The sequence below is a fragment of the Meles meles genome, chromosome 2 (genome assembly GCF_922984935.1).
Source record: "Meles meles chromosome 2, mMelMel3.1 paternal haplotype, whole genome shotgun sequence".
NCBI lineage: Eukaryota > Metazoa > Chordata > Mammalia > Carnivora > Mustelidae > Meles > Meles meles.
The window spans coordinates 63,352,649-63,374,403 of record NC_060067.1 but is presented as its reverse complement, the minus strand read 5'-3'; the positions used below and the strand labels follow the sequence as shown (position 1 = coordinate 63,374,403).

The 21,755-nt window shown below is 51.6% G+C and overlaps 1 protein-coding gene across 5 annotated transcripts in view; it reads right to left on the bottom strand.

Annotated features, from left to right (window-relative positions):
- Positions 1-21,755, bottom strand: part of SLC2A9 (solute carrier family 2 member 9) — a 237,817-nt gene that overhangs the window by 203,887 nt on the left and 12,175 nt on the right. For 2 of the 5 annotated variants that reach the window (XM_045997129.1, XM_045997132.1), the window contains one exon: positions 6,310-6,408. In XM_045997129.1, the coding sequence (XP_045853085.1) occupies positions 6,310-6,372 (63 nt within the window). In that variant the 5' untranslated portion in view covers positions 6,373-6,408. Of the gene's footprint in view, positions 1-1,221; positions 1,360-6,309; positions 6,409-9,015; positions 9,143-14,019; positions 14,572-21,755 lie in introns of those variants that run through there. The other 3 variants (XM_045997130.1, XM_045997131.1, XM_045997128.1) reach the window with 3 other exon arrangements.

The following is a 21,755-nucleotide window of genomic DNA, read 5'->3' as shown; positions in this document are numbered from 1 at the left end:
GTGGTTGAGGACTCGCTGTGTCGCTGGATAATGACGTTTAGGACGTTGCATGCACACAGGGAGGGTTCCGAAAGGCTGCTTACACTTTCTGCTTTCCCTCTGGTCCAGCCACACAGAATGGCTGTTGCTCAGGTCAGGTGCCAAGGTCTCTCTTAGCCTGGCCTGTGCGGCTACATACACCCGGAATTCTCCCTTCTAAAGACTTTTGTATCCAAGACCCATGACCAGCGTCCTCTTCCCCAAAAGCTCATTGGAAAGGTCCACCTCTTCATTTTGACATTTCTCTATGATTCAACTCTGTCCTACTCCGGGCTCTGGCACTTAGCTCTATAACCTTGGGCCAGTTACATAGCTGCTCTGTGACTCAGGGTTCTTATCTGAATATGGGATGATAACAGACCTCACCTCCTGGGCTGTTATGCTGAGTTAACACTGTACCCACGAGCATTAGCAGCAGAGCTAGACAGTGGGCAAGGGTCTTACTTTCTGAGGGTGGAGGATCCAAGCCTGCGGCAGAGAAGGTCTTCGGGAAATACTAGTGATCAGATAGAGGTGAGAAAGGGGGTTCATAAGCCACCAGGATGGACATTGCCAGGTGTGGGGCCAGAATCTTTTCCTGCAGTAAGGGGAGGCCTGGACTTCATGAAACAGAGAAGATGGATGGAACAGAACTGCATTTTGGACAAAACACCCATTCTCCATAGTCCCTTAACCTCCGGGTCTCAGCTCAGATGTCACTCCTCCTGACTCCCTGGGCTGTCCTGGGTGCCTTCTGTCCCCGGGCCCCCTTGCTTCCAGCCCTGATTACTGGCCCCTTGTCTGCACCCATTGGAGGATAGAGAAGGGCAGGTAGGAGCCTCTCCCTGGGGCCCCTGCCCCTGCTTGGCCAGCCGGTACCCACCCCCTCTCATCACCCGCCCCAAGGACAGAGGGTACCAGGTGCAGGGGCAGGAAGGGAAACGTGGATGCCACCCAGCACACGTGAGGCAGTTCTCTGCTGCGGACTCATTTCATGAGCACAGCTACGTTGCCAGAGGAAACCACAGCTCCAGAGTGGGAGCTCCACAGCCAAGGCCATGGGGACCAGGATGCCAGCACCTACAGCAGGCTTCTACGACCCAGGGCCCCAAGCCTTCCAGGCAGTGAAGGGAGGAAACACAGCTGCCCACACTGGGCCTCTGAGCCCCATGGCACAGTCCAGAGACTAGTTTCTACGTTTACCTTTCTCATCCTCCTGCCTGGTGTCCCTCTCCGGGCGCGGCCACGCTCAGCAGCCCCTGTGTGAGCCCAGGCCCGGGAGTCCATGCTCCTCTGGCCACGGGCCGTGCCAGGGCATCTCTGAGCAGGAGGCAGAGTCCACGAGGGGGCGGGGACCCGGCAGGAAATGCAGCAGTCTGTCTTGTCTGAACAGGAAACGGGCACTGTGGGCTTTCCCCTGTTCCTAGTCACAGCAGCAACCCAAGAGTCCTGGAAGGGAAACTTGCCTTCTCAGGGACCACCACCAAGGGCATGGATTTTTCTTTTGGCACCTTTGATTTTCCCTCCCAACTGTGTGCAGCGAGAGAGCACTGGGCATGAAGCCAGTGTACCTCCCCAGGGATAGGGACAGAAAAGAACGTCACTGGTGGCAGTGGAAGCCTGGCGAGGTCTCGACCCTGTCCCTCTTACTGTGTCCTTAGCCAAGTCACTCTGCTTCTCTGAGCTACAGCGTTTACGAGTGCAAAACAGAAGACTGATCCTGCCTGAACAGTCTGTCTGGTAGTAATTCTGAGGCTCAGATAGAAAACACATCGTGCTGGATGTGGGCATGACTGCCCTGCCATTCTCCAACAGATAGGGAGGCTCTGGGTCTGGAAGAAAAGGGATCTGCCCCTTGGTCATTACTCTGTCTTGCTCACTTAGTGTTGGCTCAGGGAAGACCTCTTTCTCACCCAACCTGGGCTGGCTCAGGGAAAGCATGAAGGAGGCAAGACCCCTTCACACATACTCGACGTCACGAGAATTAATTCACCATGTGCCCAATTTGCCCCAGATGTCTGAGAAGGACCTTTTGTCATGACAGGTTTGGGACAGCCGGCCTCGGCCATTTGCTCCCACAGGCAGAAGGCAAATACCGAGGCCAGCTGGCAAAGGCTTGTTTGGGGAATGCAGAACCCCTCGAGGGCCAGGGAGGCATCAAGTCCACCAAGAGACAAAAAGCAAGCAAACTAGGTTCAGTGGATCAGCTGGATCACGGAAGACTCTCTGGAGGAGGTGATTCCTGAGTAAGCCAGGGGGAATATGCAGGAAAGGAGGGGTGGGGGTTGGGAGAGCATGAGCCAAAACCCACAGGTACCCCTGGGGTACGGGGCGGGGGAAGCAGAGTAACTGAGCATGGCTGGGTCCTGAGGTGTCGGAAGGGGCGGGGAAGGGGTGGGCGAGCTGCCCCCTGCCCCGTGTCTTGGGGGACACACACTGTGCTGTCCTGATGGGGACTTCATGTTCATCTTCGTTTCCTCCTCTGCTCCTTAGCTCAGGCCCTTCCGCGTGTTCTCCCTGGCTTCCTCATCACTAACAGGGGGTCTCATCTGAACTCACTAAAACTCAAACTGAATCGGGTGATCTCCCCCCACCCTCGACATTGTAAAATTGTTCTATGCTTTCCCATTGGGGTTGAAAACTCAGTACGCCCCAGGCCCCAGGAGGTCAACACAAATATGCAACTACAGTTGGGTGTGAACTGGCGGGGGGGGGGGGGGGGGGGGGGGGAAGGGGGGGATTGTCCTCTGGTGTCTGGGACTCCCTCATGCTGTGAAGGCTTCCAGAGTCAGCAAGCATCAAAGGCCCTGCCCGCCAAGCACAGCCTGTCGGCAGACCAGCAATCGGCTCCCAGTGTGGCCTCAAGCTCCTGTCAGAGAGGTCCCAGTACACCTCTCCTGCCTCAGCCTCCCTGATCCAAGACCTGCTGACTCTGAGCTCCAAGGCCAAAAGCCAGAGGAGATCCAGATCCCAGAGCTGGAAGGAGAGACCAGCCGTCGGAGACTGCACCAGGCACTGCCCTAGATCCTAAGACTGGACCTGCACAGACTTTGCTTTCCCTTTTGGTCCCGCAGCCTGGAGGCGGAGCTTGGCCTGAAGAGGTCCTCTTATTGGTGGGGTTGGCCATCCATAACGTCTCTCCTCGGCCTGCCCCCGAAACCAGCACGGAGGCGAGCAGCCAGGTCCAAAGTCACGCACCTGAGAGCAGAGCAGGAGTTCAAGTTCCAGGCCAGCCTCCCACTCCTCAGAGAGTGGCCTGCACCTTAACCGCACAGCCTTCCTTGAGGCAGGTGAGCGATCTCAAATTCCCAGGGGTTTTCAGGGTAACAAAACGAATAGCCCTACTCTCTGGGAAACCTTGGCGAAGGTGACAGGAGCTGTCCCTTTCTGTTGCCACAGCTTAACAGCCTAAAACCCAGACACGAGTGGCGCATTACCTGGGTTTGAGCCTCCCTTCAGCCACTTAGGACTGGTGAGCCCGGGCGCAGGTCCCTTATCCTCCCTGTGGGGCAGTGTCCCCATCTGTAAAATGGGCATAACAGTGTCCACCTCATAGACTTGTGGAAGATTCCATGAGTTTATACTTGAAAAGCACGCCCAACTGTGGAAGCTAAAACAGCAGCTGGCATACAGCAAGCCTATGATGAACACTCATTAGAACTGAAACCACTTTGTCCCCAGATAACATGCTCTATCTGGACCCCAATGCTCTCACTCTTTTCTAACCAAGTACCATCTTACCTGCTCTGGGTAGAAAGGTCTGAGCCCCTGTAGGAAATTAGTTGTCCTCCGCGGTAAATGGGGAGGTCTGGGCCAAGTTGATGTCACTGGACAATTGCTAAAATCTGTTCCCGTGCTCGAAATGGGTCTCTTGGGGGCAAACTTGATGCATTGCACCTCCCTAGACCCCATGGCCATTAACTGGGATTTCCCATAACCCAAGCACCCCCATCCTGCCCTTCACGGAACATGATTACACGGCTTTGCCCTTGGCCAAATGTGTTCACGTCCATGATGTCACCAGTCCTCTGGCAGCTGTTGGAGGAGGGGCTAGGCGGATGCACAGGAGGAGGTGACGTTTGGGAGACCTGGTGCAGTTCCCACATTTTCTAAGCCCACAGCGTCACGTTGGGAAAATTAACCCTATCAAGGATATGACCACTAGACAGATGCTCCCAGGTGTGCTGGGGCTGGAGCTCATCTGACGCTGGATTCCTGCAAGCACACACCCATCCACCCTTATTTATCGAGTACCCACTCCTGCCAGCTTCTCCTGGCCCTTGCTCAGGCTTGCCCTCTGACTACCCAGAACTTTGCTCATCTATTGGCATTCTGCTTCTCACCAGCTCCCCTCGAAACTCCGCTGGGCCTCTCTCTACCCCTCCATGTTCTGTATGCTGCTCACAGCTACACTGGCTGTGTCCATCCTTGCTTACAAGCATCAGTCCCCACGTGTGCCTTTCCCTCTGGACCGGAGCTCACCAAGGGCAGACGCTGTCTGTGTCTCTTGTGAGGTGAACTGTATCCCCCTCCCCGAATTCATCAGGTGAACTGTTCACCCCCAGCACCTCAGAAGGTGAATGTATTGGGGTACAGGGTCTTTAAAGAGGAGAGTGAGGTAAAATGAGGTAACTAGGATAGACCCTAATCCGAGATTACAGGTGTCTATAAGAAGAGCTCGGGACACAAACACATGTAGAAGAAAGTCCCTGTAAGGATGTGGGAGAACACGGCCATCAATACACCAGGACAGAGGCCTCGAAGGAACCAACCCCGCCAACATCCTTGATCTCAGGCTCTAGCCTCCAGGGCCGTGAGAAAGCGTATCGCTCTTGTGTAAGTCCCCAGCCTGTGGTGAGGTCCTGGCGGCCTGAGTGGGCTAATCCAGTGTCCTGAGCCTCTTTGGATTCCGAGTTTTCTTCCCACCTCACTCGGGGAAAGGGCCAAGTAGATATTTTCTGGAACTGAAGACAGACTGTCCTCTGGATGATGTCCTGAAGCTAGAAAGTCCGCTTGGACAAGATGAAAATTCTCTACCAGGAAAGGCCAGGAAAGGAAAAGAAAGGGGAGTTTTTTCATGGACTGTCATTTGAGCAGAATGACTGAGATGACGGTACCACTTCCTACATGACACCAAATGCCTAGACAGGCATTTGACCTTGACCCCACCTCACATGAGTGCATCCTTGGAGGGAATGACCGTTTATCTAACATGACTCTGCCACATCCCTGGAGGACCTGTGAGGATAGCTGGGCCCTCCCTGGGCCTCTGTTTCACACCTGGAGGTGGGGACAGTCACTCTCCACCTGCCAGTGCCACATTTCCCTGGCGGTTTGATAAATACACCTGTGTGGCTTTGTCGGGCTAAATAAGGTTTATTAAAAATCTGGATGTAGGGGCGCCTGGGTGGCTCAGTGGGTTAAAGCCTCTGCCTTTGGCTCAGGTCATGATCCCAGCGTCCTGGGATCGAGCCCCACATCGGGCTCTCTGCTTGGCAGGGAGCCTGCTTCCTCCTCTCTCTGCCTGCCTCTCTGCCTAATTGTGATCTCTGTCTGTCAAATAAATAAATAAAATCTTAAAAAAAAAATCTGGATGTATTTTCTTCTGAGTCCTGGTTGCTCCTGCCACGATCACAGGAGATGAGGCACAAAGGGGCCAGGGTTCAAGACCGCTCCCCCTCAAACCAGGTACGCAGCCTTGGACAAGCTGCTTCATCCCTGCCTGAGCCGCAGTTCCTCACCTGCAGAATGAGGGTGGTGATGGGTTCACTGTGGTGTGGCCAAGAGAAGCAAAGAAGAGAGCCGGGCAAAGGCCCCATGCAGCACGGATGCTGTCTGGCTTTGGTTCTGGAGTCTGGTTTGAAAGAAGGTGCAAAGATCCTTGAGGAGGGAGAGCCTGTCTGGGGCAGGAGGACTGGGGCTTGTGGTGGAGGCGGGGGAGGGGTTTCAGTATATCCTCAAGGACTATGACATCATCACTCTCACACAGCAGTGTCCCCTTGTTTGTGAAATGACCTCTGGAGTGGAAACCACCTCCCAGGTCCCAAAGGCCACCAGCAGACGGTACAGTCACCATCAACCAAAATACAATATGATCAGTGGCCCGTGCCTAGTAGTACAGGCTGTCCCATTCACACGGCAACTTCCCACACACCTTTGCTCCTGTCCCCCACTCTGTCTTCTCCACCTGACCTCGCCTCCACCTACATCTCCCTGGGGAGTAGCGAGGGGGCCAGGAGGGACTACCCCAGCATCACCAGAACAGGGAGAGAGAAGGAAACCAGGACTGACCAATTTCTTTCTTGCCAAATCACTGTCTTTGGAATCTGCTGAGTCCTTTTCACTGCACTCCATGGTGTATTTTTCAGATTTTGGGGGGGTTCCTTGTTCCTAAGGAGGGAAAAAAAGGAAAAAGTCATTAGATACTTGCTGTCACCAATGGGTAATTAGGGGAGGTGGCCCCCAAAAGGGGGGGTTGCCTGCTGAGGACATAGGATTTTAGTGCCAAGCTCCCCTGGGGACCGAGGAATCTTGGCGCTCCTCTCGTGGCTTAGTGTCTCCATTTGCATGATGAATGACATCTGTGTTTCCCACACTCGCCGTGTTGCTTATTAAATACTGGCCTCTCCCCAGAACATTCTCGATCAGATGGTCATTCTTATGGTGGGGAAGATCTTGGAAACACCAAAATTTCTGTCCCCAAGACATGAAAATAAAAGCGGCGTTCATTAAAACCAAGTGCCAACCTTCCCTGTCAAATTGGAAACAGTCACCAAAATTGAAACCAAAATCACTGGCAAGACAGAAGTAGACAAATGTGCAGCTTTTCTGGAGTTTGGAAATAAGTTTCTAGAGCCATAACAAATATAGAGGCCCTTTGGCCCAACTGCTCCATTTATAAAAAGTTATCCAAAAGCAGTAATAAAGAACTTGTGCAGATTTCAGCCTGTGATTGTTAACAAATGGGTATTCACTGTAGGAAAAAACACCTAACAGGAAAGTTTAAAGAAGTTATGGTATATCCACATATGGAAACTCAGGTTGCATTTTAAAACGATGTTAAAAAAGTAACATCATGGGTAAATGCTCATAATCTTACTTGACAAAGAAAGATCTATAAAAGTAGATTCGCCTTAAAAGTAGATGTACATAGTAACAAATCCATGTTATTATGTGATATAAGGACTTAAACTATACCCATGTGTTTTTTATACAAAATTAAGATTTTTTTAAGTGTTGAGACATTAAGTTATTTATTCCACGATTATTCGTTAAGCTCCTAAAACCTACGTAAGAGCATGACAGACTTTGGCCTGCTCTCATGGTGCTTCCATTCTAGAAAAACCCATTTGGGAAGAGCATACAGAAGGCTCCCAGAGCCTGGGGAAGGTTGGGGGGGGGGGGGCGGGCCTGGCCCAGCCCAAGGTGGGGTAGCAGCAGGAGCCCGGGCAGCCGAAATGAGCAGAGGATGCATCACATATTTATGTGAAGCGAAAATAGATGCCGTGGAAGTAGCAAAACAGAACAAAAGTTCCTACTTGGTCGTGATATTTTAGCCCGTTTTACTCTGGTTTGTTTTCCTCTTTTTCCAATTTTTGACCCACACACAAACACGCACGCACACAAACCCACTTCTATAACTAGAAAAACAAGTTTTTAAAATGACTTTAAATTTAAAAAAATTTTAATTAAGTCTTTAAGGTGTCAGGCAGACATAAAACAAATGAACAAACAAAAACAATTCTGGGAGAATATTTAGTTCTGATAGGATGACGAGTTCTGAGGTCCTGAAGTTGTCTGAGCTGGCCTGATGGGAATGTGGTTGGTGAGCTTCTGTGGGCAGCACTCAGGGGGTCCCCACAACCATGAGGGACCCTGCCTGTCTCATCCCAACACGTACCCTGGGACACTCCAGTCCACTGGATCTCCCTTTTCAGGCCACTCTCAAGTTCCTTTGGCCACCCCTCAGGCTTTCCTCCTCTCCATGCACAGAAGGAAGTGGCTTAGTTTTTTCCAGAAGGAACAGACAGTTCTGCAGAGGAGGTGAGCCCTGAAGGGGAGACCCTGTGCCTCACCCTACAGAGACTACCACAGAGAAAACAATGACGTCATCATCCCTGAGACATCAGGTCCAAGCCGTGCCATGACACGGCACAAGGCCAGGTGCAGACAGCATGCTTCCCAAGCCACAGGGAGCCATGAATTCAAACCTCAGCTCTCTAGCTCTCTAGCTGTGTGACCTGGGGCAAGTTGTTTAACCTCTCTGTACCTCTGTTTCTTTATATGTCAAGTGAGGAAGAACAACAGGACATATGTTGCAGGGCTTCTGTGAGGATCAAATGAGTCCATGTATATGAAGCCCATGGTAAATGCTAAATGGTCACCACCATCACCGGATGCCCAGCAAACAGTCTCTGTGGAGCATAGACCAGTCATTCATTTGTCAGGGTCCTCGTGGAATGCCATTCTAAGATGGTGTCTTAGAACTGGTTACGAGAAAAAAGGAGTGGGAACCATCTGGTGTATGAGTAGAGAACCCTAAACTGCCTCAAAATAATTCTCAAAGGCTGAACTCGAATAAAGAATAAATAGAACACAGTTTAACTAGACATTTTGGGCATGAGCTCCCTGTCTTCTCAATCTGCAGTAAAAATAGGGAAAGTGCTGCTGTTGCAACCTTACCCTCTGCCAGGGTCCACGGGTGTGGCTGTGCCACTTACAAGTTCAAACCGCTCCACCCCCTTTGATGACCATCGCCAGCCCCCAGGGGGCCCATCTGCCCCAGCCCAGCAGCTACAGTGTTAATGCCCACCATAAGGGTGCACCAGGGCTCTGCTCCTAGCCATCTGATGGCCTCGCACAATCGGCTCTACCTAGGATTAAATATTTAGAAAACCACCTCTGCTACTGATAAGGAAAGTTTCTTGGACACCACTGTGTCGATGGCGATGGAGAGCCATGCCAGAAATCAAGCAAGCCTTGGAGAAGTATCCTTACCCGCCCAGCCTGTCGCAGAGGGTGGATCTGAGCCCAGACAGCTTCAAGTCACAGCGAGGCTCGAAAGTCTGTGTTGGGTGGAAGGGCAGACAGAGGCAAAGGAAAGTGCTGCTGACATCAGTCAACAGCACAGGTGAGCCTGTCCTCCCAAGGAGGGCTCAGGCAGGCTGGAGGCCACCGCCCAGGAAAGGCCTTTGGGTGCTGCCTCGTCCACAGTCCAACCCCTGGCTGATAGCCTGTCACCGGGAAATGCTACCTAATTCCTACTCACCCCCACCATGTTTTTGATTGAGTAATACTTGGCTATGACTTTATTCTTAATTTTCAGGGTGAGGTCTTTGCTGACTTTGGCATTGAGCTAAAGCTAACCCTAAAACATATTGAAAAGGAATGTGGAAAATAGAGCAGCTATGTGTGTGTGTGTGTGTGTGTGTGTGTGAGAGAGAGAGAGAGAGAGAGAGAGAGAAATAGGAGGGGGGCAGACTGGGGGCAGGTAGAAGGAGATCGCTGGATTATCAGGCATCAGAATGATTGCATGAGCTATAACCACTCATAATCAATTACATTTTTAGGTTAACATTGATCAAACACCATGCTGAGCACTTCGTGTGTATTTTCTCACTTCATCTTCACCAAATTTTGAATTTCAGATCCTTCATTTTTCAATTCCCTTATTCCAGCAGCTCGATGAGTCTCAGAGACTCTTGAAATCATCCTCAAAGCTGATCCACATCTGTGAGCATAACTCACCTGGTTCCTGGAGCTTCCCTTGCCCGTTACAGTCTAAAGAACAACGAGCATATGCTTCCTAGATAACTCAGCTCTGCATATAACCCTATATAAGCCTCGGAAATTGTGAAAGAAAGCTGATTTAATGATTAACCTGCATCCAGCTGTTACTGTAAACATTCCGTGAAGCCTATCTCCACCTGTGAGAGATAGCTGATTAACAGCGGACTACTGAGGGCTAACCGAGCTTATCAAATATGTGCCACGTGAGGGTCAACAAGTTCTGGACCGGAGTCAAAGGCACAGGTATTCCCTCAAAACCACTGCTGATTATTAGGCTGAACTTCCTGGGTGTCAGAGGGCTTCTTGCTACTCTGAGGGTGTGGCCAGCGTGGGACCAGCCTGCCAGGTGGTGGGGAGGGTTAAGTGACATGACACACAACAGCTGTAAAGCAGGACCCAGGTGGGTAACAGTGATTGGCTCCTAAGCCCAAAGGATCAGGATGAAGGGTTTACTCGCGTTACTCTGTTGATATAGGAAGACCATCAACCCAATGAGAAATACATGAGAGACGTCGACTCTGAAATGCTGTACCCATAGGCACTGCTGTTGTTGTTATTTAGGAACGTCACAGTGTCCTCCTGACCTGTCCTTCTAACACAAAAGAGATGCCCATGTGCGAATCCTGCTCTGCCTTTAGGACCCTGAGATAAAAGGAAGGCTGGAGTGGTGCAGAGATTTGAGGGACAGAGAGGCGAGGAATCCAAGAGCACATCTGGGCAGTGTGGGGCAAGATCCAAGGTTAGTCAAGGGCACCCACAGCTGCCTCCTGAACAGTTCACAGAGGGAGCCGATAGTGTGGGAAGATGGGCTCCTGGGAGTCCCACCCACCATGGCAAAGGGACTCTGTGCCTGGTTCAGGCATGTGCTTAGGTCCTGGGAGACAGCACCATCTGGGGAACTGGAAAAGCCCGTCTAATTCCCTTGGTGCCAATTCAGAGCACCCAGGCAACCTGCTCATCGCTAATCCCATTTCCCCAGTCTCCCAACCTTGAGGTTGCCAGAAGAGTGGCCTGGAGAGCGGGAAGAAATCACCTGATCCCTGCGAAGCATCTACCACAGGTGTTTTTAGCAACCAAACTCTGATGTCTGACACAACTTGTACACCAGGAGGACGATATTTCTGTGCCCAGGGTGATTTCAGCTGTGCGTAAGGAAGTGCAGACACACCTGGGCAGTGTGATTGTTCCCCCAGCGTTTCAAAGCTTCCACAGTCATCCAGCTGGTGCCCAGCCCTCTTTCCCCAGTTATTCACCCAACCTCTCTCTCTTTTAGCTACAGCAGATCATTTGCAATGCTAGGAGTATTCAACCATTGGTTTACCAGCATCCGGATAGATAGTGTAACGTGATGACTAAGAGCCTGGGATTTCATGTCAGACCTTGAATCCCAGCCCTGCCACTGCCCAGCCACGTCACACGGGACAAGTCACCTATCTTAAGGGAGTGTTCATCTCAGTGTCATGTTGTATAGACCAAAGAGGATGCTGCCCTTGGCGGGGGGGGGGGGGGGGGTGGCCTCTCACCAGAAAGGACAAGCCCATCAGAGTGAGCCTCAGGACCATGGTGTCAGACACATTTCTCACTCTCTCTCTCTTCTGGCAGTGCAGCATCCAAAAAGACTTCTTACTTTGGAGGGTCTGTCTTGTGGGTCTTGTGGGCACATCCCTCTCACCTTCTCAGGGGTCTTCTTCCAGCAATTATCCCATTTCCCTTCTGCATCATCAACTTCTCCTTCTCTACTGGATCATTCTTCCTCCTTCTCTCTCTCCCTCTGCCCCTCCACCCTCACTGTCTCAAATAAATAAGTAAATCTAGAGGCCTTGGTGAGGAGTGAAGAAACTAGAGCCCTCCTACGTTGCCAGTGGAGATGTCAACTGCTTCAGCAATGGTGGGAAACAGTTTGGTGGTTTCTCAAAGAGCACACGTAGAATTACCTTGGGACCCAGTAATACTGTTCCTGGGTATATACCCAAGGGACTGGAAAACAGGTGTTCAAATAGAACTTGTACTTGATTGCTCCTAGCAGCACTATTTACAGTACTTCAAATGTGGAAAGAGTCCTAATGTCCAAGAGTTAATAAATGGATACACAGTTACAGTCAGATATCCACGAGTTAATGAATGGATACACAGTTGCTGTCTATCTACACCTGGATTACTCATTCAGAAAGGAATGAAGTCTGGATACATGTTTACAATGTGGCAGAACCTCGAAAACCTTAGGTGGAAGTGAAAACCCTAGACACCAACAGTCACCTGTCTCATGATTCCATTTGGATGGAATGGGCAGAAAAGGCAGACCCACAGAGGCTGGAAGAAGACTAGTGGTGGTCACAGGCTGGGGGAGGGGGCCAATGGGAAGCCAGTACTTAATGGGTTGGTCTGGGGGAGATGAAAATGTTTTGGCACTAGACAGAAAAAGCAAACTCCTTTCTTCTCTGGAATTCCCTCCTGGTGCCTGTCCAAATCATGACAGTTCTCACCATCGCGGCTCCCAATTATACCCCGGGCAGATGGCCCATCTTCCCCGGGATCCTGCTGCATGGCCTCCAGACAGTTGCCTGACTCTCCCCTCCCCTGCCTTCTGCAGCTGCTCTCCATCCAGTGGCGGGAGTAACATCCTCCACAAACACCCAGCCTCAGGACCCACTCTGCTTACAGTCTCGGGTGACTTTCCTAGAACAGGTCCTGACATGCCTTTCCCTGTGCCCAGAATCAGACCCTCTTCGTCATTCATCCAAGTAATGCAAGAAGAGTGAGGAGTTGGCCCCTCCTGGCCTGGGTTCCAGCTGCAGGACTTAAGAAAGTCTTGAAGGTCCCTGGTGACAAGGCCCACGTCTGCCTTTCCAACTTTTCACTCCACTCTCTCCTTGGGCCTCCACACACTCCTCACCAAGGCCTTCTCCCTTCCTCCCAAACACCCATGTTCTGTCATCTTGGGGCCTTTGGACCTGTTGCTCCTTCTGCCCCTCCCCAAACCACTATAGGGCTGCTTCACTCTTGTCCTGCAGATCTTAGCTCACACATCTCCTTAGAAAGGCCTTCTCTCACCTCCCTGACTAAACCAAACCCACACAACGCGAGTCAGCCTGCCTGCCTATCTGTCTGTCTGTCTCTCCCTGCTTCCCTGCTTCCCTGACTCCTCCTCCTTGTCCCTGTCCACTCCCTCTTCCTCTCTCTCCTGCCTTCCCTCTTTCTCTCTCTTTCATTACCTTTTATTTTCTTCAACATCTTAATACCTGACATTCTCTTTTTTTTGTCTATTTGTTTCGGGGCTCCTGTCTTTTCTCCCCTGCAGAATGCAACTCCATGGGGGGGCAGGGAGGGACCTTGTCTCCCATCACTGCTGTCATTCCAGTGCCCAGAACAGAGTCCAACACGCTGTAGGTCCTTCATACATATTTGGTGATGAACCGATTGGAGAAGCTGCCGTGCCCTCTGAGCTCTCTTGCCTGCAGAAAGCTCCAGCGAGAGTGCTTGCTGTAGACTGGCTGCCAGGGGAGTCCAACCAGCACCAGGCTCTGAGTCTGACCCAGAGCTGCCGGCGCTGTGGAGGAAGGGAAGCATTCTCTCATAAGAGTCTGGTGGCAACGGCACACAGTGTCCAGCCGTGGGGGGTCAGGGACCTCCTAATCAAGTGGTTTTCTTGCTGCCTGCTTCCCGCGTTCTCTGCATATTTCCAGAATCTGCATGCACAGCCTCTCTGTGCATGCCTACGGCACATTTGCTTAGTATCATTTTGGGCTGCCTGGAGCCCTTGGGGAACTCTTACTCCGACCTAAGGAGATGCGTGGCCGGACCTCTGCTTAGTTTGATCACCATTTTGGAGTAAGTTTGAAATATCAACTTGTTTAAAAAAAAATAAACAAAAACAAAAACAAACAAACAAAAAAAATGAGAGTGGACTGTCTGGAGATTCAGCCCTTCCTCCTGGCTCATGAGTTTGGTTTAGGAGGAAAGAGCAAGGCTCTGACACCCACCGTGACTGCCCCCAGCCAGCCGTGTGACCTTAAACAATGTGGCTAACCACCTTGAGCTCAACTTCCTTGCCCAGATCATAAACACGACAACAGGTCCCTATGAGGGGATTAATAATGTATGGAGGTAATACTCAACACCTGGCAGAGACTTGTCCATTGTACCCATTTTTTAACACTTGTAAGCCAACCATTTATGAAATTCAGAAGATCCAAGTAAATATTTATACTTAGCTGTTCATTCAGAGTTCCTCCCAGCTTCTTGTTCAGCTTGACCAGAGTTGACAAACAAGAACGGAGCAGGTCCCGGGGTTGTGATCTCCAGGGAGACTCAGTGTGTGGCCCTTAGATGTCCAAGGAAGGGCTGTGGGCCAGATGCCAGTTGGCTCGGATCTTCCTGAGATGCGGAAGCGCTCATCCGAGCGGCTGCTGGGTTCTCTCCTGCCTCTCTGGCCGCCTTCCACAAATTCTTCCTTGGGGCCTCCCCCTCACCCTCACCCTGCTCAGTCCGCACTGGCTTCCTGGGCGGCTCTGATCCCACCTGCCTGCTGACGACATCCCAGCCCAGGTGTCCCAAGTTCCAGGCCAGCCCACATGACATGGGTGCTTGGGGCCTAATAGGACCTTCAGAATGAAGGTGACCCAATGAAGCCGATGAAGTGGCTAGGTCAGTTCCTAACCGAGCAAGCCCTTGGAGGGAGTCACGTGTCCGAGGCCAAGGCGGGCCCCTTGGGCTGCACACAACCACCACACTTGAATGAATAACCAGCACCTCAAACTCACCCAGGTCCGCAGCCTGCCACCCTCTCTGCTCCTCCCGCCCAAACGAGCTCCTCCACAGTCTTCCTGTCCTGGTGAGTGGCATCGCCGTCCCACCTGCTGCCCATGCCCCACCCCACGGATCCAGAATCTGACCGCCTCCCATCAGTTCCTGCTCTTCAGCCCTAGTCCCAGCTGTCTTGGCAGCTCTGGGAGGAGCCAGTACCACCACATCCTGCCTGCTCTCCCCGCCCCTGCCCCTGCCCCCACTTCCCCACAGAGCAGCTCAAAGCTCTTTATAGTGTAGGTTGAAGCTCATCCCTCCTGAGCTCAGAAAATGTCCCTCCCGATGGCACTGACCCTCTCAGTTGAGGGTTATATTCTCAGGACTTAGCAAGGGCCTGAGACTCATACCTGACCCTTTTCCCCGCCTTCCCTCCGCACCCCCCACTCTGGTCAACTGGCTCCCTTGGTGTCCTCCAGTGGTTCTAGTACACCCTTGTCTCAGAGCCTCTTGTGCCTGCTGTTCCTCAGCCCAGAACACCCTCCCCTCCAGATCTGCAAAGGACTCACAGCTTAGCTCCCCCTGGCCTCCACCCAGATAGGACCCATTGGAACTGGTCCTCCTACCCCTGATATAAAATGCAAGCTCGTAATTAATCCCCTCCCTCGTTGACCTCCACCTATCCTGCCGGGATTTTCCTTCGTACAGCACCAACCAGCCCCTGCTGAGTATTTACCTGTTTGCTGATCTCTGTCCTCCAGCTAGATTGTGTAGCCCAGACAGCTGGGATTGGGTCTCGTGCTGGTCACCCTCCTTGCTTCCCTGGCTCCCGCTCCCACCTTCCCCGTCCTGCTCCTGCCCTGGGAAGCCGGCCCTGAGGGATGACATTCATTGCTGACTCCCTTGCAACTAGCTGTCAGCCCAAGAAAAGTGTGGGCAAGAGATCAGGGGAAGACAAGCAAGTGGGTGCTTCTTCCCTGCTACCACCATCCCCATGGCCAATTCAGCAGCTTTGGCAGTAGCTGTCCCTGAGTGGCGTCCCCAACTGCATGTCCTTGCAGGTGGTCATCCTCCCCGCCTAGCTTCTCAATGCCACTTCCTTCCCTTGCCCTCAGGGCCAGCGGTAATGGCTCCGAGCCTGGCCATTCTTCATCTGTTCTTCCACCCCTACCCACAACTTTGCAAGTGCCTTGAACTGTCTGGGGTGGGTTCGGTTTCCTCCTGAAACCCTAGCCCAGCCATCCAGTCATGTTCACTGCTGTGCCTGGCACCTAGAATACAGGTGGAGCTTGCTAAATATTTGTAATTAATTATTTAGCTGATTAATTAATCAGCAGAAGGATGAATGGGAGGAAATCAATATGCTACTTAAAGGAATGAATAGATCAATGAATAGAGCCATTTTGCTTCTTGAAGGAAAGAATGAATTAAACCAATGAGCTAACTTTTAAGGAAGCATAAAAAGAAAAAAAAACGAACAGAATCTGTGGGTTCCTTCAAATTGTGTGCTTAGCGGAATTCTGAATCTGTCTCCTGGCTCTTACCTTGAAGGTTAATACAGGCCCTTTCTCCCAGGCAGACTAATGAAGTTTCTGAGATCCCCTTGACCTTGGAGCACCTTCCCGGCCTGGCCACACACCCTCTGAGTTGGGCCAGGAGTGTTTGGGCTCACCCTCTGCCCAGAGGCAAAGACTCCTTCTTGCTCCGGGGATGCCAGCAGAGTCCGCACCTCTGCACTCAGGAGAGGGAAAGCCCTGTGGCTTCTGCAGCAAGATAGGAGCACCAGCCTATGAGGTTCCGCTCGGCCAGACTGCCCCGTTCATCCAGCTTCCAGCCAGCAAGCCATTCTTTCCTGGCCTGTGACAATGCTCAGGGTGGAGAAGCAGCAGTGACCTAGAAGGGACACCCACAAGCACCTTAGTCTTCCAAAGTGGACAGTCGCTCTCCTAGGTCTGCCGAGGCGTGGGTCGGAATGTGGGGACAGAGAGAAAAAGTCCAGAGCAGCACATCCAAGTGCCGGGGGGCCAAGAAGGCGCAGGGAGTGGGGAGTGGATGGTCACCTGCGGCTGCTGTCCCTTTCCTACTCTCTGTTTCCTCGGAAGCGGCTCCCAGGGAGCTCTGAGCAAGCAAAGGCACATCCTCTGTGAGGCTGGGGTGAGGAGGCCAGTTTCTCTCACCAAGTGAAGGGAAGCCAAGTTCTCCCTCCAGGGAAGGGAAAGCGACAGAGCCAGGGAGAGGCACCGGCGAGACTGACACCCCAGCTGATGGCACGGCTTTGCCCAGGCTGGCAACACTTGATCTCTCTGTTCAACGTGCACAGCAGAATGACCTCCTGGGGCTATAAACGTCCCAGAGGTGGTGTTGGTGGTGCATTCTAGCCTGAGGAGCAGCCGCCAGTGAGGCAATAAATAGATGCTAACTGACTGTGTTGTGCCAAGCAAACTTTGTTCTGGAAAAGAAATCCACTTTCTCCTCCATTCATTTATTCATTCACTTCCTACTTCATTCATTCAACCCAGGCTTGCTGAGGTCATCCTGAGAGCCAGGCCTATTGTTAGTTGCTGGAGGTACAGAAATGGATCAGAGAAAGTCCCTCTTGAAAGGCGCTCACACTCCCAGGAGGGAGACAGACACACAGCTGCCCGGAGACGTGCTCCTTCACTGTTCAGCAGCCCAGTCCCAGTCCCAGGCACTGTGGATGGAGCCATGAAATTGCACAGACAGAGCTCCCTGTCCTCGTGGAGCTTGCATTCTCGGGAAGGGTGACAGGATGGTAGAACACACAGGTGATTAAATGATAGTTGGTTAGATTAGATTAGATTAGATTAAATGGTAGTTGATTAGATTAGATTAGAGAGGGACCATCGGAAAACCATAAAGAAGGAGGTATAGAGGGCTATGGGGTGGGACATTGCAAATATTTAAAAGATGGTTCTGGAAGCCCTCACCTAGAAGGTAACATGTGAGCAAAGACGTGAAGGAAGGGAGGGCTTGAGCCAGGTGGGCCAGTTAAATGGTTACAACGTGTGTGTTACAAAGGCCACATACCCCAGAGGCTTGCTCTGCGGCTGCCCAGAGGGACAGCTCTCTGGGTAGGAAGGAAAGGAGTTTCCAACGGAAGAGCAGCTCAGGGAGAAGGGCCAAGAGGGGGAGGAGCAACCAGAGTGCAATGAGTGGGTGAGGACAGTGACAAATCTTTCCAGAGAGGGAAGTATGCAAAAGATGGGCTGGGCTAGTTGCCTGGACAGGATCCAATAGGCACAGGGTGTGATGAAGAGATTTGGGTACTGACACTGGCCCCGAAGTTCAGACTGCAGCTCCACACCTGCTCTGTGACCTTGAGCACGTCTGTTGACCTCTGGAAGCCTCAGGGTGGTTTTTTTTTTTTTTTTTTTAACCCTATCTGTGAAATGGGAAGAATCACAGAACTCAGTCCACAACTTAGAGTTACATCCAAGAGTGACTTAGAATTACATCTGTGTTGTGTGTTCCTCCAAAAGAGCCTGGAGGGTGGACTGGAGCCAGGGACTGGGACAACAGAGCCAGGGACTAGTGGCAGGGAGGCACATCAGAGAACTTGAGAACAAGAGTCTGCAAGGTCCTGGGTCACACATCCCAGAGCAGGATAGCTGCAGGAAAGATCATTTACCCTCTGTTCAGTGCAGGATTCCGAGGCACGCTGGCTGACATACAGACGTGCTTCTGCCCTCTTGGGCTTGCAAGGTGAGGGGATACAGATTAAAACACACACCATCCACAGTAGGCTTGCAATAGAGCACCTGGGTCAATGGGAAAAGTTTGACCCTTAAGAAGTCTGAACAGGGGTGCCTGGGTGGCTCAGTGGGTTAAAGCCTCTGCCTTCAGCTCGGGTCATGGTCTCAGGGTCCTGGGATCGAGCCCCACATCAGCTCTCTGCTCGGCGGTGAGCCTGCTTCCCTTCCTCTCTCTCTGGCTGCCTCTCTGTCTACTTGTGATCTCTGTCTGTCAAATAAATAATAAATAAAATCTTAAAAAAAAAAAAAAAAAGAAGCCTGGAACACCAGGGAGGGCAGTGATGGCAAGATGCCAAGCATTGCTCCCACCTGGAGAGTTTCTCAAGAACGTAGATTTCTGGCCCTGGCCCAGACCCACTGACTCCGAAAATCCAGAGGAAAGGTCTAACAAGTGATGATTTTTAATACATGTCCCAAGGAATTCTAATTATCAACAAAACTGGCAAATGACCAACACAACTCCCCTTTTCTTACAGCTACAAAATGTGAGGTCCCGAGACCGGGCCACGGAGGCTCGGCCAGTGTGGCCACATGAGACAAGGCTGGAAGGCAGAGTCCTCTGTTCCCTGACACACTCATCTCTTCAGGCTACATAACAAAGTACCCCAAACCAGGGAGTACCAGACCATAGAAATTTCTAGAGGCTACAAGTCCTAGAGGCTACAAGTCTAAGATCAAGGTGCTGTCTTGAAGGCTCTAGGGGAGATGCTGCTCTGTGCCTTTTTCTTAGCTTCTGGGGTCATTGGCCACCCTTGGCCTTCCTTGGTATGCGGCTGCAACTCCAGTCTCCATCTGCATCCCTTAGCCTTCTCCCTGTGCATCCTCTCCTTATAAAAACACCTGTCATATTGGATCAGGACCCTCCCTACTCCAGTATGACTCTATCTTAACCAATTCCATCGGCGATGACCCTATGTCCAAATAAGTTCACATTCTGGGATGCTGGGGGTTAGGACTTCAACACATTTTGTGGGGGAGACACAGTTCAGCTCACATACTCCCCCAAGCTTTGGCGGCTCCCCGCATGGACATGGTTCTGACCCACCTGATCTGGGAGGAGTTGAGGGAGCTGATGCTAAAATGAAATGGACAAAACAGGACTAATAGACTAAGAAACAACAAACGGGTGATGACTAAGAACCACCAAGTGGAGAGGGAGATGGAGTTGTGGGGGACATTTTCATTAGAGACTGTTGGACTCAATGTCCCTCTGGGTGTCTGGACTCCTGGCTCACGTGGGCACTTTTCCCACTTAGGCTTATCTTTCCAGGGCTGTGGCCAGGCATCCCAGAAAGGATCCCCTCAGGCAAAGGTAGCGTTAGTGAAGTGGGCATATGTCTTTGGGACCTTCTGAGCTCGGAGATGCTACTCTCCAGTGTCGCAGGTAGTTCGTGGGGAACTGGTGATGATAATGCAAATTAAATAATAACTGGGGGAAAATGGCATTTTTTGAGAGCCTTGCAATTTATAGAATGCCTTTGCATTTATCATCAGAGATAGTCCTCCCCGGAGTTTTGTGGGGAACCCATGCATTATGTTAACGACAAGAAGACCAAAGGGCAGAGAGGTAACTGGAGGTCACACAGGGAGTTCTAAATGAGTCACAACTGAACTGGGTTTCTTGGTTTTTAGCTCAGGCCTCTCCCCATGTCTCCCATGACAAGACTTCAACGCTCCCCACAGCTCTTCCCTTCTACAGTTTCCAAAGTCATCCTGACCAGTCAGTCCACCCACCCACCCACCCATCCATCAGGAAGTATACGAGTAAGTAAATGGCTATATTCAATAAAAGTATTATTTACTCTGGTTACTGGTTCATTTGCATCGTCTCATCTCTTTTCAATGGCAATGGCAACCCAGGACACGATGGTGGCAAGTACCACCCCTGAGGCAGGAAGGCTGGAATGAAGAGCTGCCACCATTGCTGTTGGGTGGGGTTCTGCCAGGCGACACCCTGAGAAGGGATGCTCAAAGGAACAGAGGTCGCCCCCGCCCCCATGACAAGCTTCAACCCCCTCCCAGCATGGCTTCCTTCTAGCTAAGAGAGCCCACCACTTCCTGGAGAGCTCTTAAGCCGGAGTATCCAGAACTGAGTTCAACTGGGAGGCTCATTTTACGGGTGTCGGGGAGAGTCCCAAGCCAGAGGTCAGTGCAGAAGCAAAGATGGGAATCAGTATGCATTGCGTTGGTCCTGTGAAGAGTAACCACTTGTTAGTATCAGGAGCCTACCCTGTGCCAGAGCCTGAGATACACTCTCACGGGGCATCCCCCTGATCTTCCTGCAAGAACCTATTTTCGAGATGCAGACACTGAGATTCAGAGGCTAAGTGGCTTGCCTGCTGCCTTTAGTGTAAACACTTGCTGGGGGGCGGTGGGTGGTCACTCAGCATATGCAGGCTTTCCTTCCTCTTTAATTTCTCTGAAGTCTCCCAGCTCCTACTGCAACCAGACTGCAGGCACAGCAGGCAAAAGTAGGTATGGAATTCTCCAGATGACCCATCTGTGCCTTCTGGGCAGCAAATACTGGAGGTTCTAGAATGGAAGTTATTCACTGTCCCGCTACCCGTCTGAACACGAATCTCACCTGTGAAGTTGCCACCCAGGAAACAGTACTGCCGCACAGACTCTTACAGTCTGTTCCTGGATGGGGCATTCGTCCTGCTTGCCTGTCTCCTTCCTGTCCTAGGGAACTGGGTTCGACATGCCGCCTCTCCTTCCCCAGGGAGTCCCCAGGGCCCCCAGAATTACAGCCTCTCTGCCCCACGCTGCCCTGGAATGAATGTTGGCTCAACACCTTTCAGGTGTCAAAGTGGGGATTGGCTGACTTTGGCTGGTCAGCGTCCCCCTCCCTCTCCTGTTGGGCAGACCGCGGAGTGCCTCCCTTCCTCCTGGGCATGGCCTTGACCCTCACAAAATGAATGGTTCCTGAATGCCCTCCATAGAACCAGGGCCAAAAGGCTGATGAGAGCAAAGATCTACCTTCCAGGTCTCCCCCTTACGATTCTGATTTAATGAATCTGGCACGGGACAAGGTGTCTGAAATTTAACGAGCACCGACCCACCCCACCCGCAGTGATCCTGACATGTGGGCCTCAAACAGATCAGGGGCTTCTCTGTGTTTCCCCAGCTTCAGCCTCAGCTTGCCGCCTTGATTACTTTGAGTTATTTCTATTTTTCACCTGGGTTTGCCCTAAGCCAGTAGTGCTCAGCCTGGCGGTTCACATGGAAGGAGCTTGCAGAATGTTGTATGAAATCTCAAAGCCGGACCCCTCTGTGGGCTGTGGCATTTGAAAAGCTCCCTGGGCTATTGTAAGGTGTGGCCATGGTCAAGGACCACTGCCTTAAGCAATGATATGCATACAATCTAATGGACATTAAAGTATAGGCATAAACTTACGTGTCAATAAAAGCATGCTCACGCACAACCAACCCCAA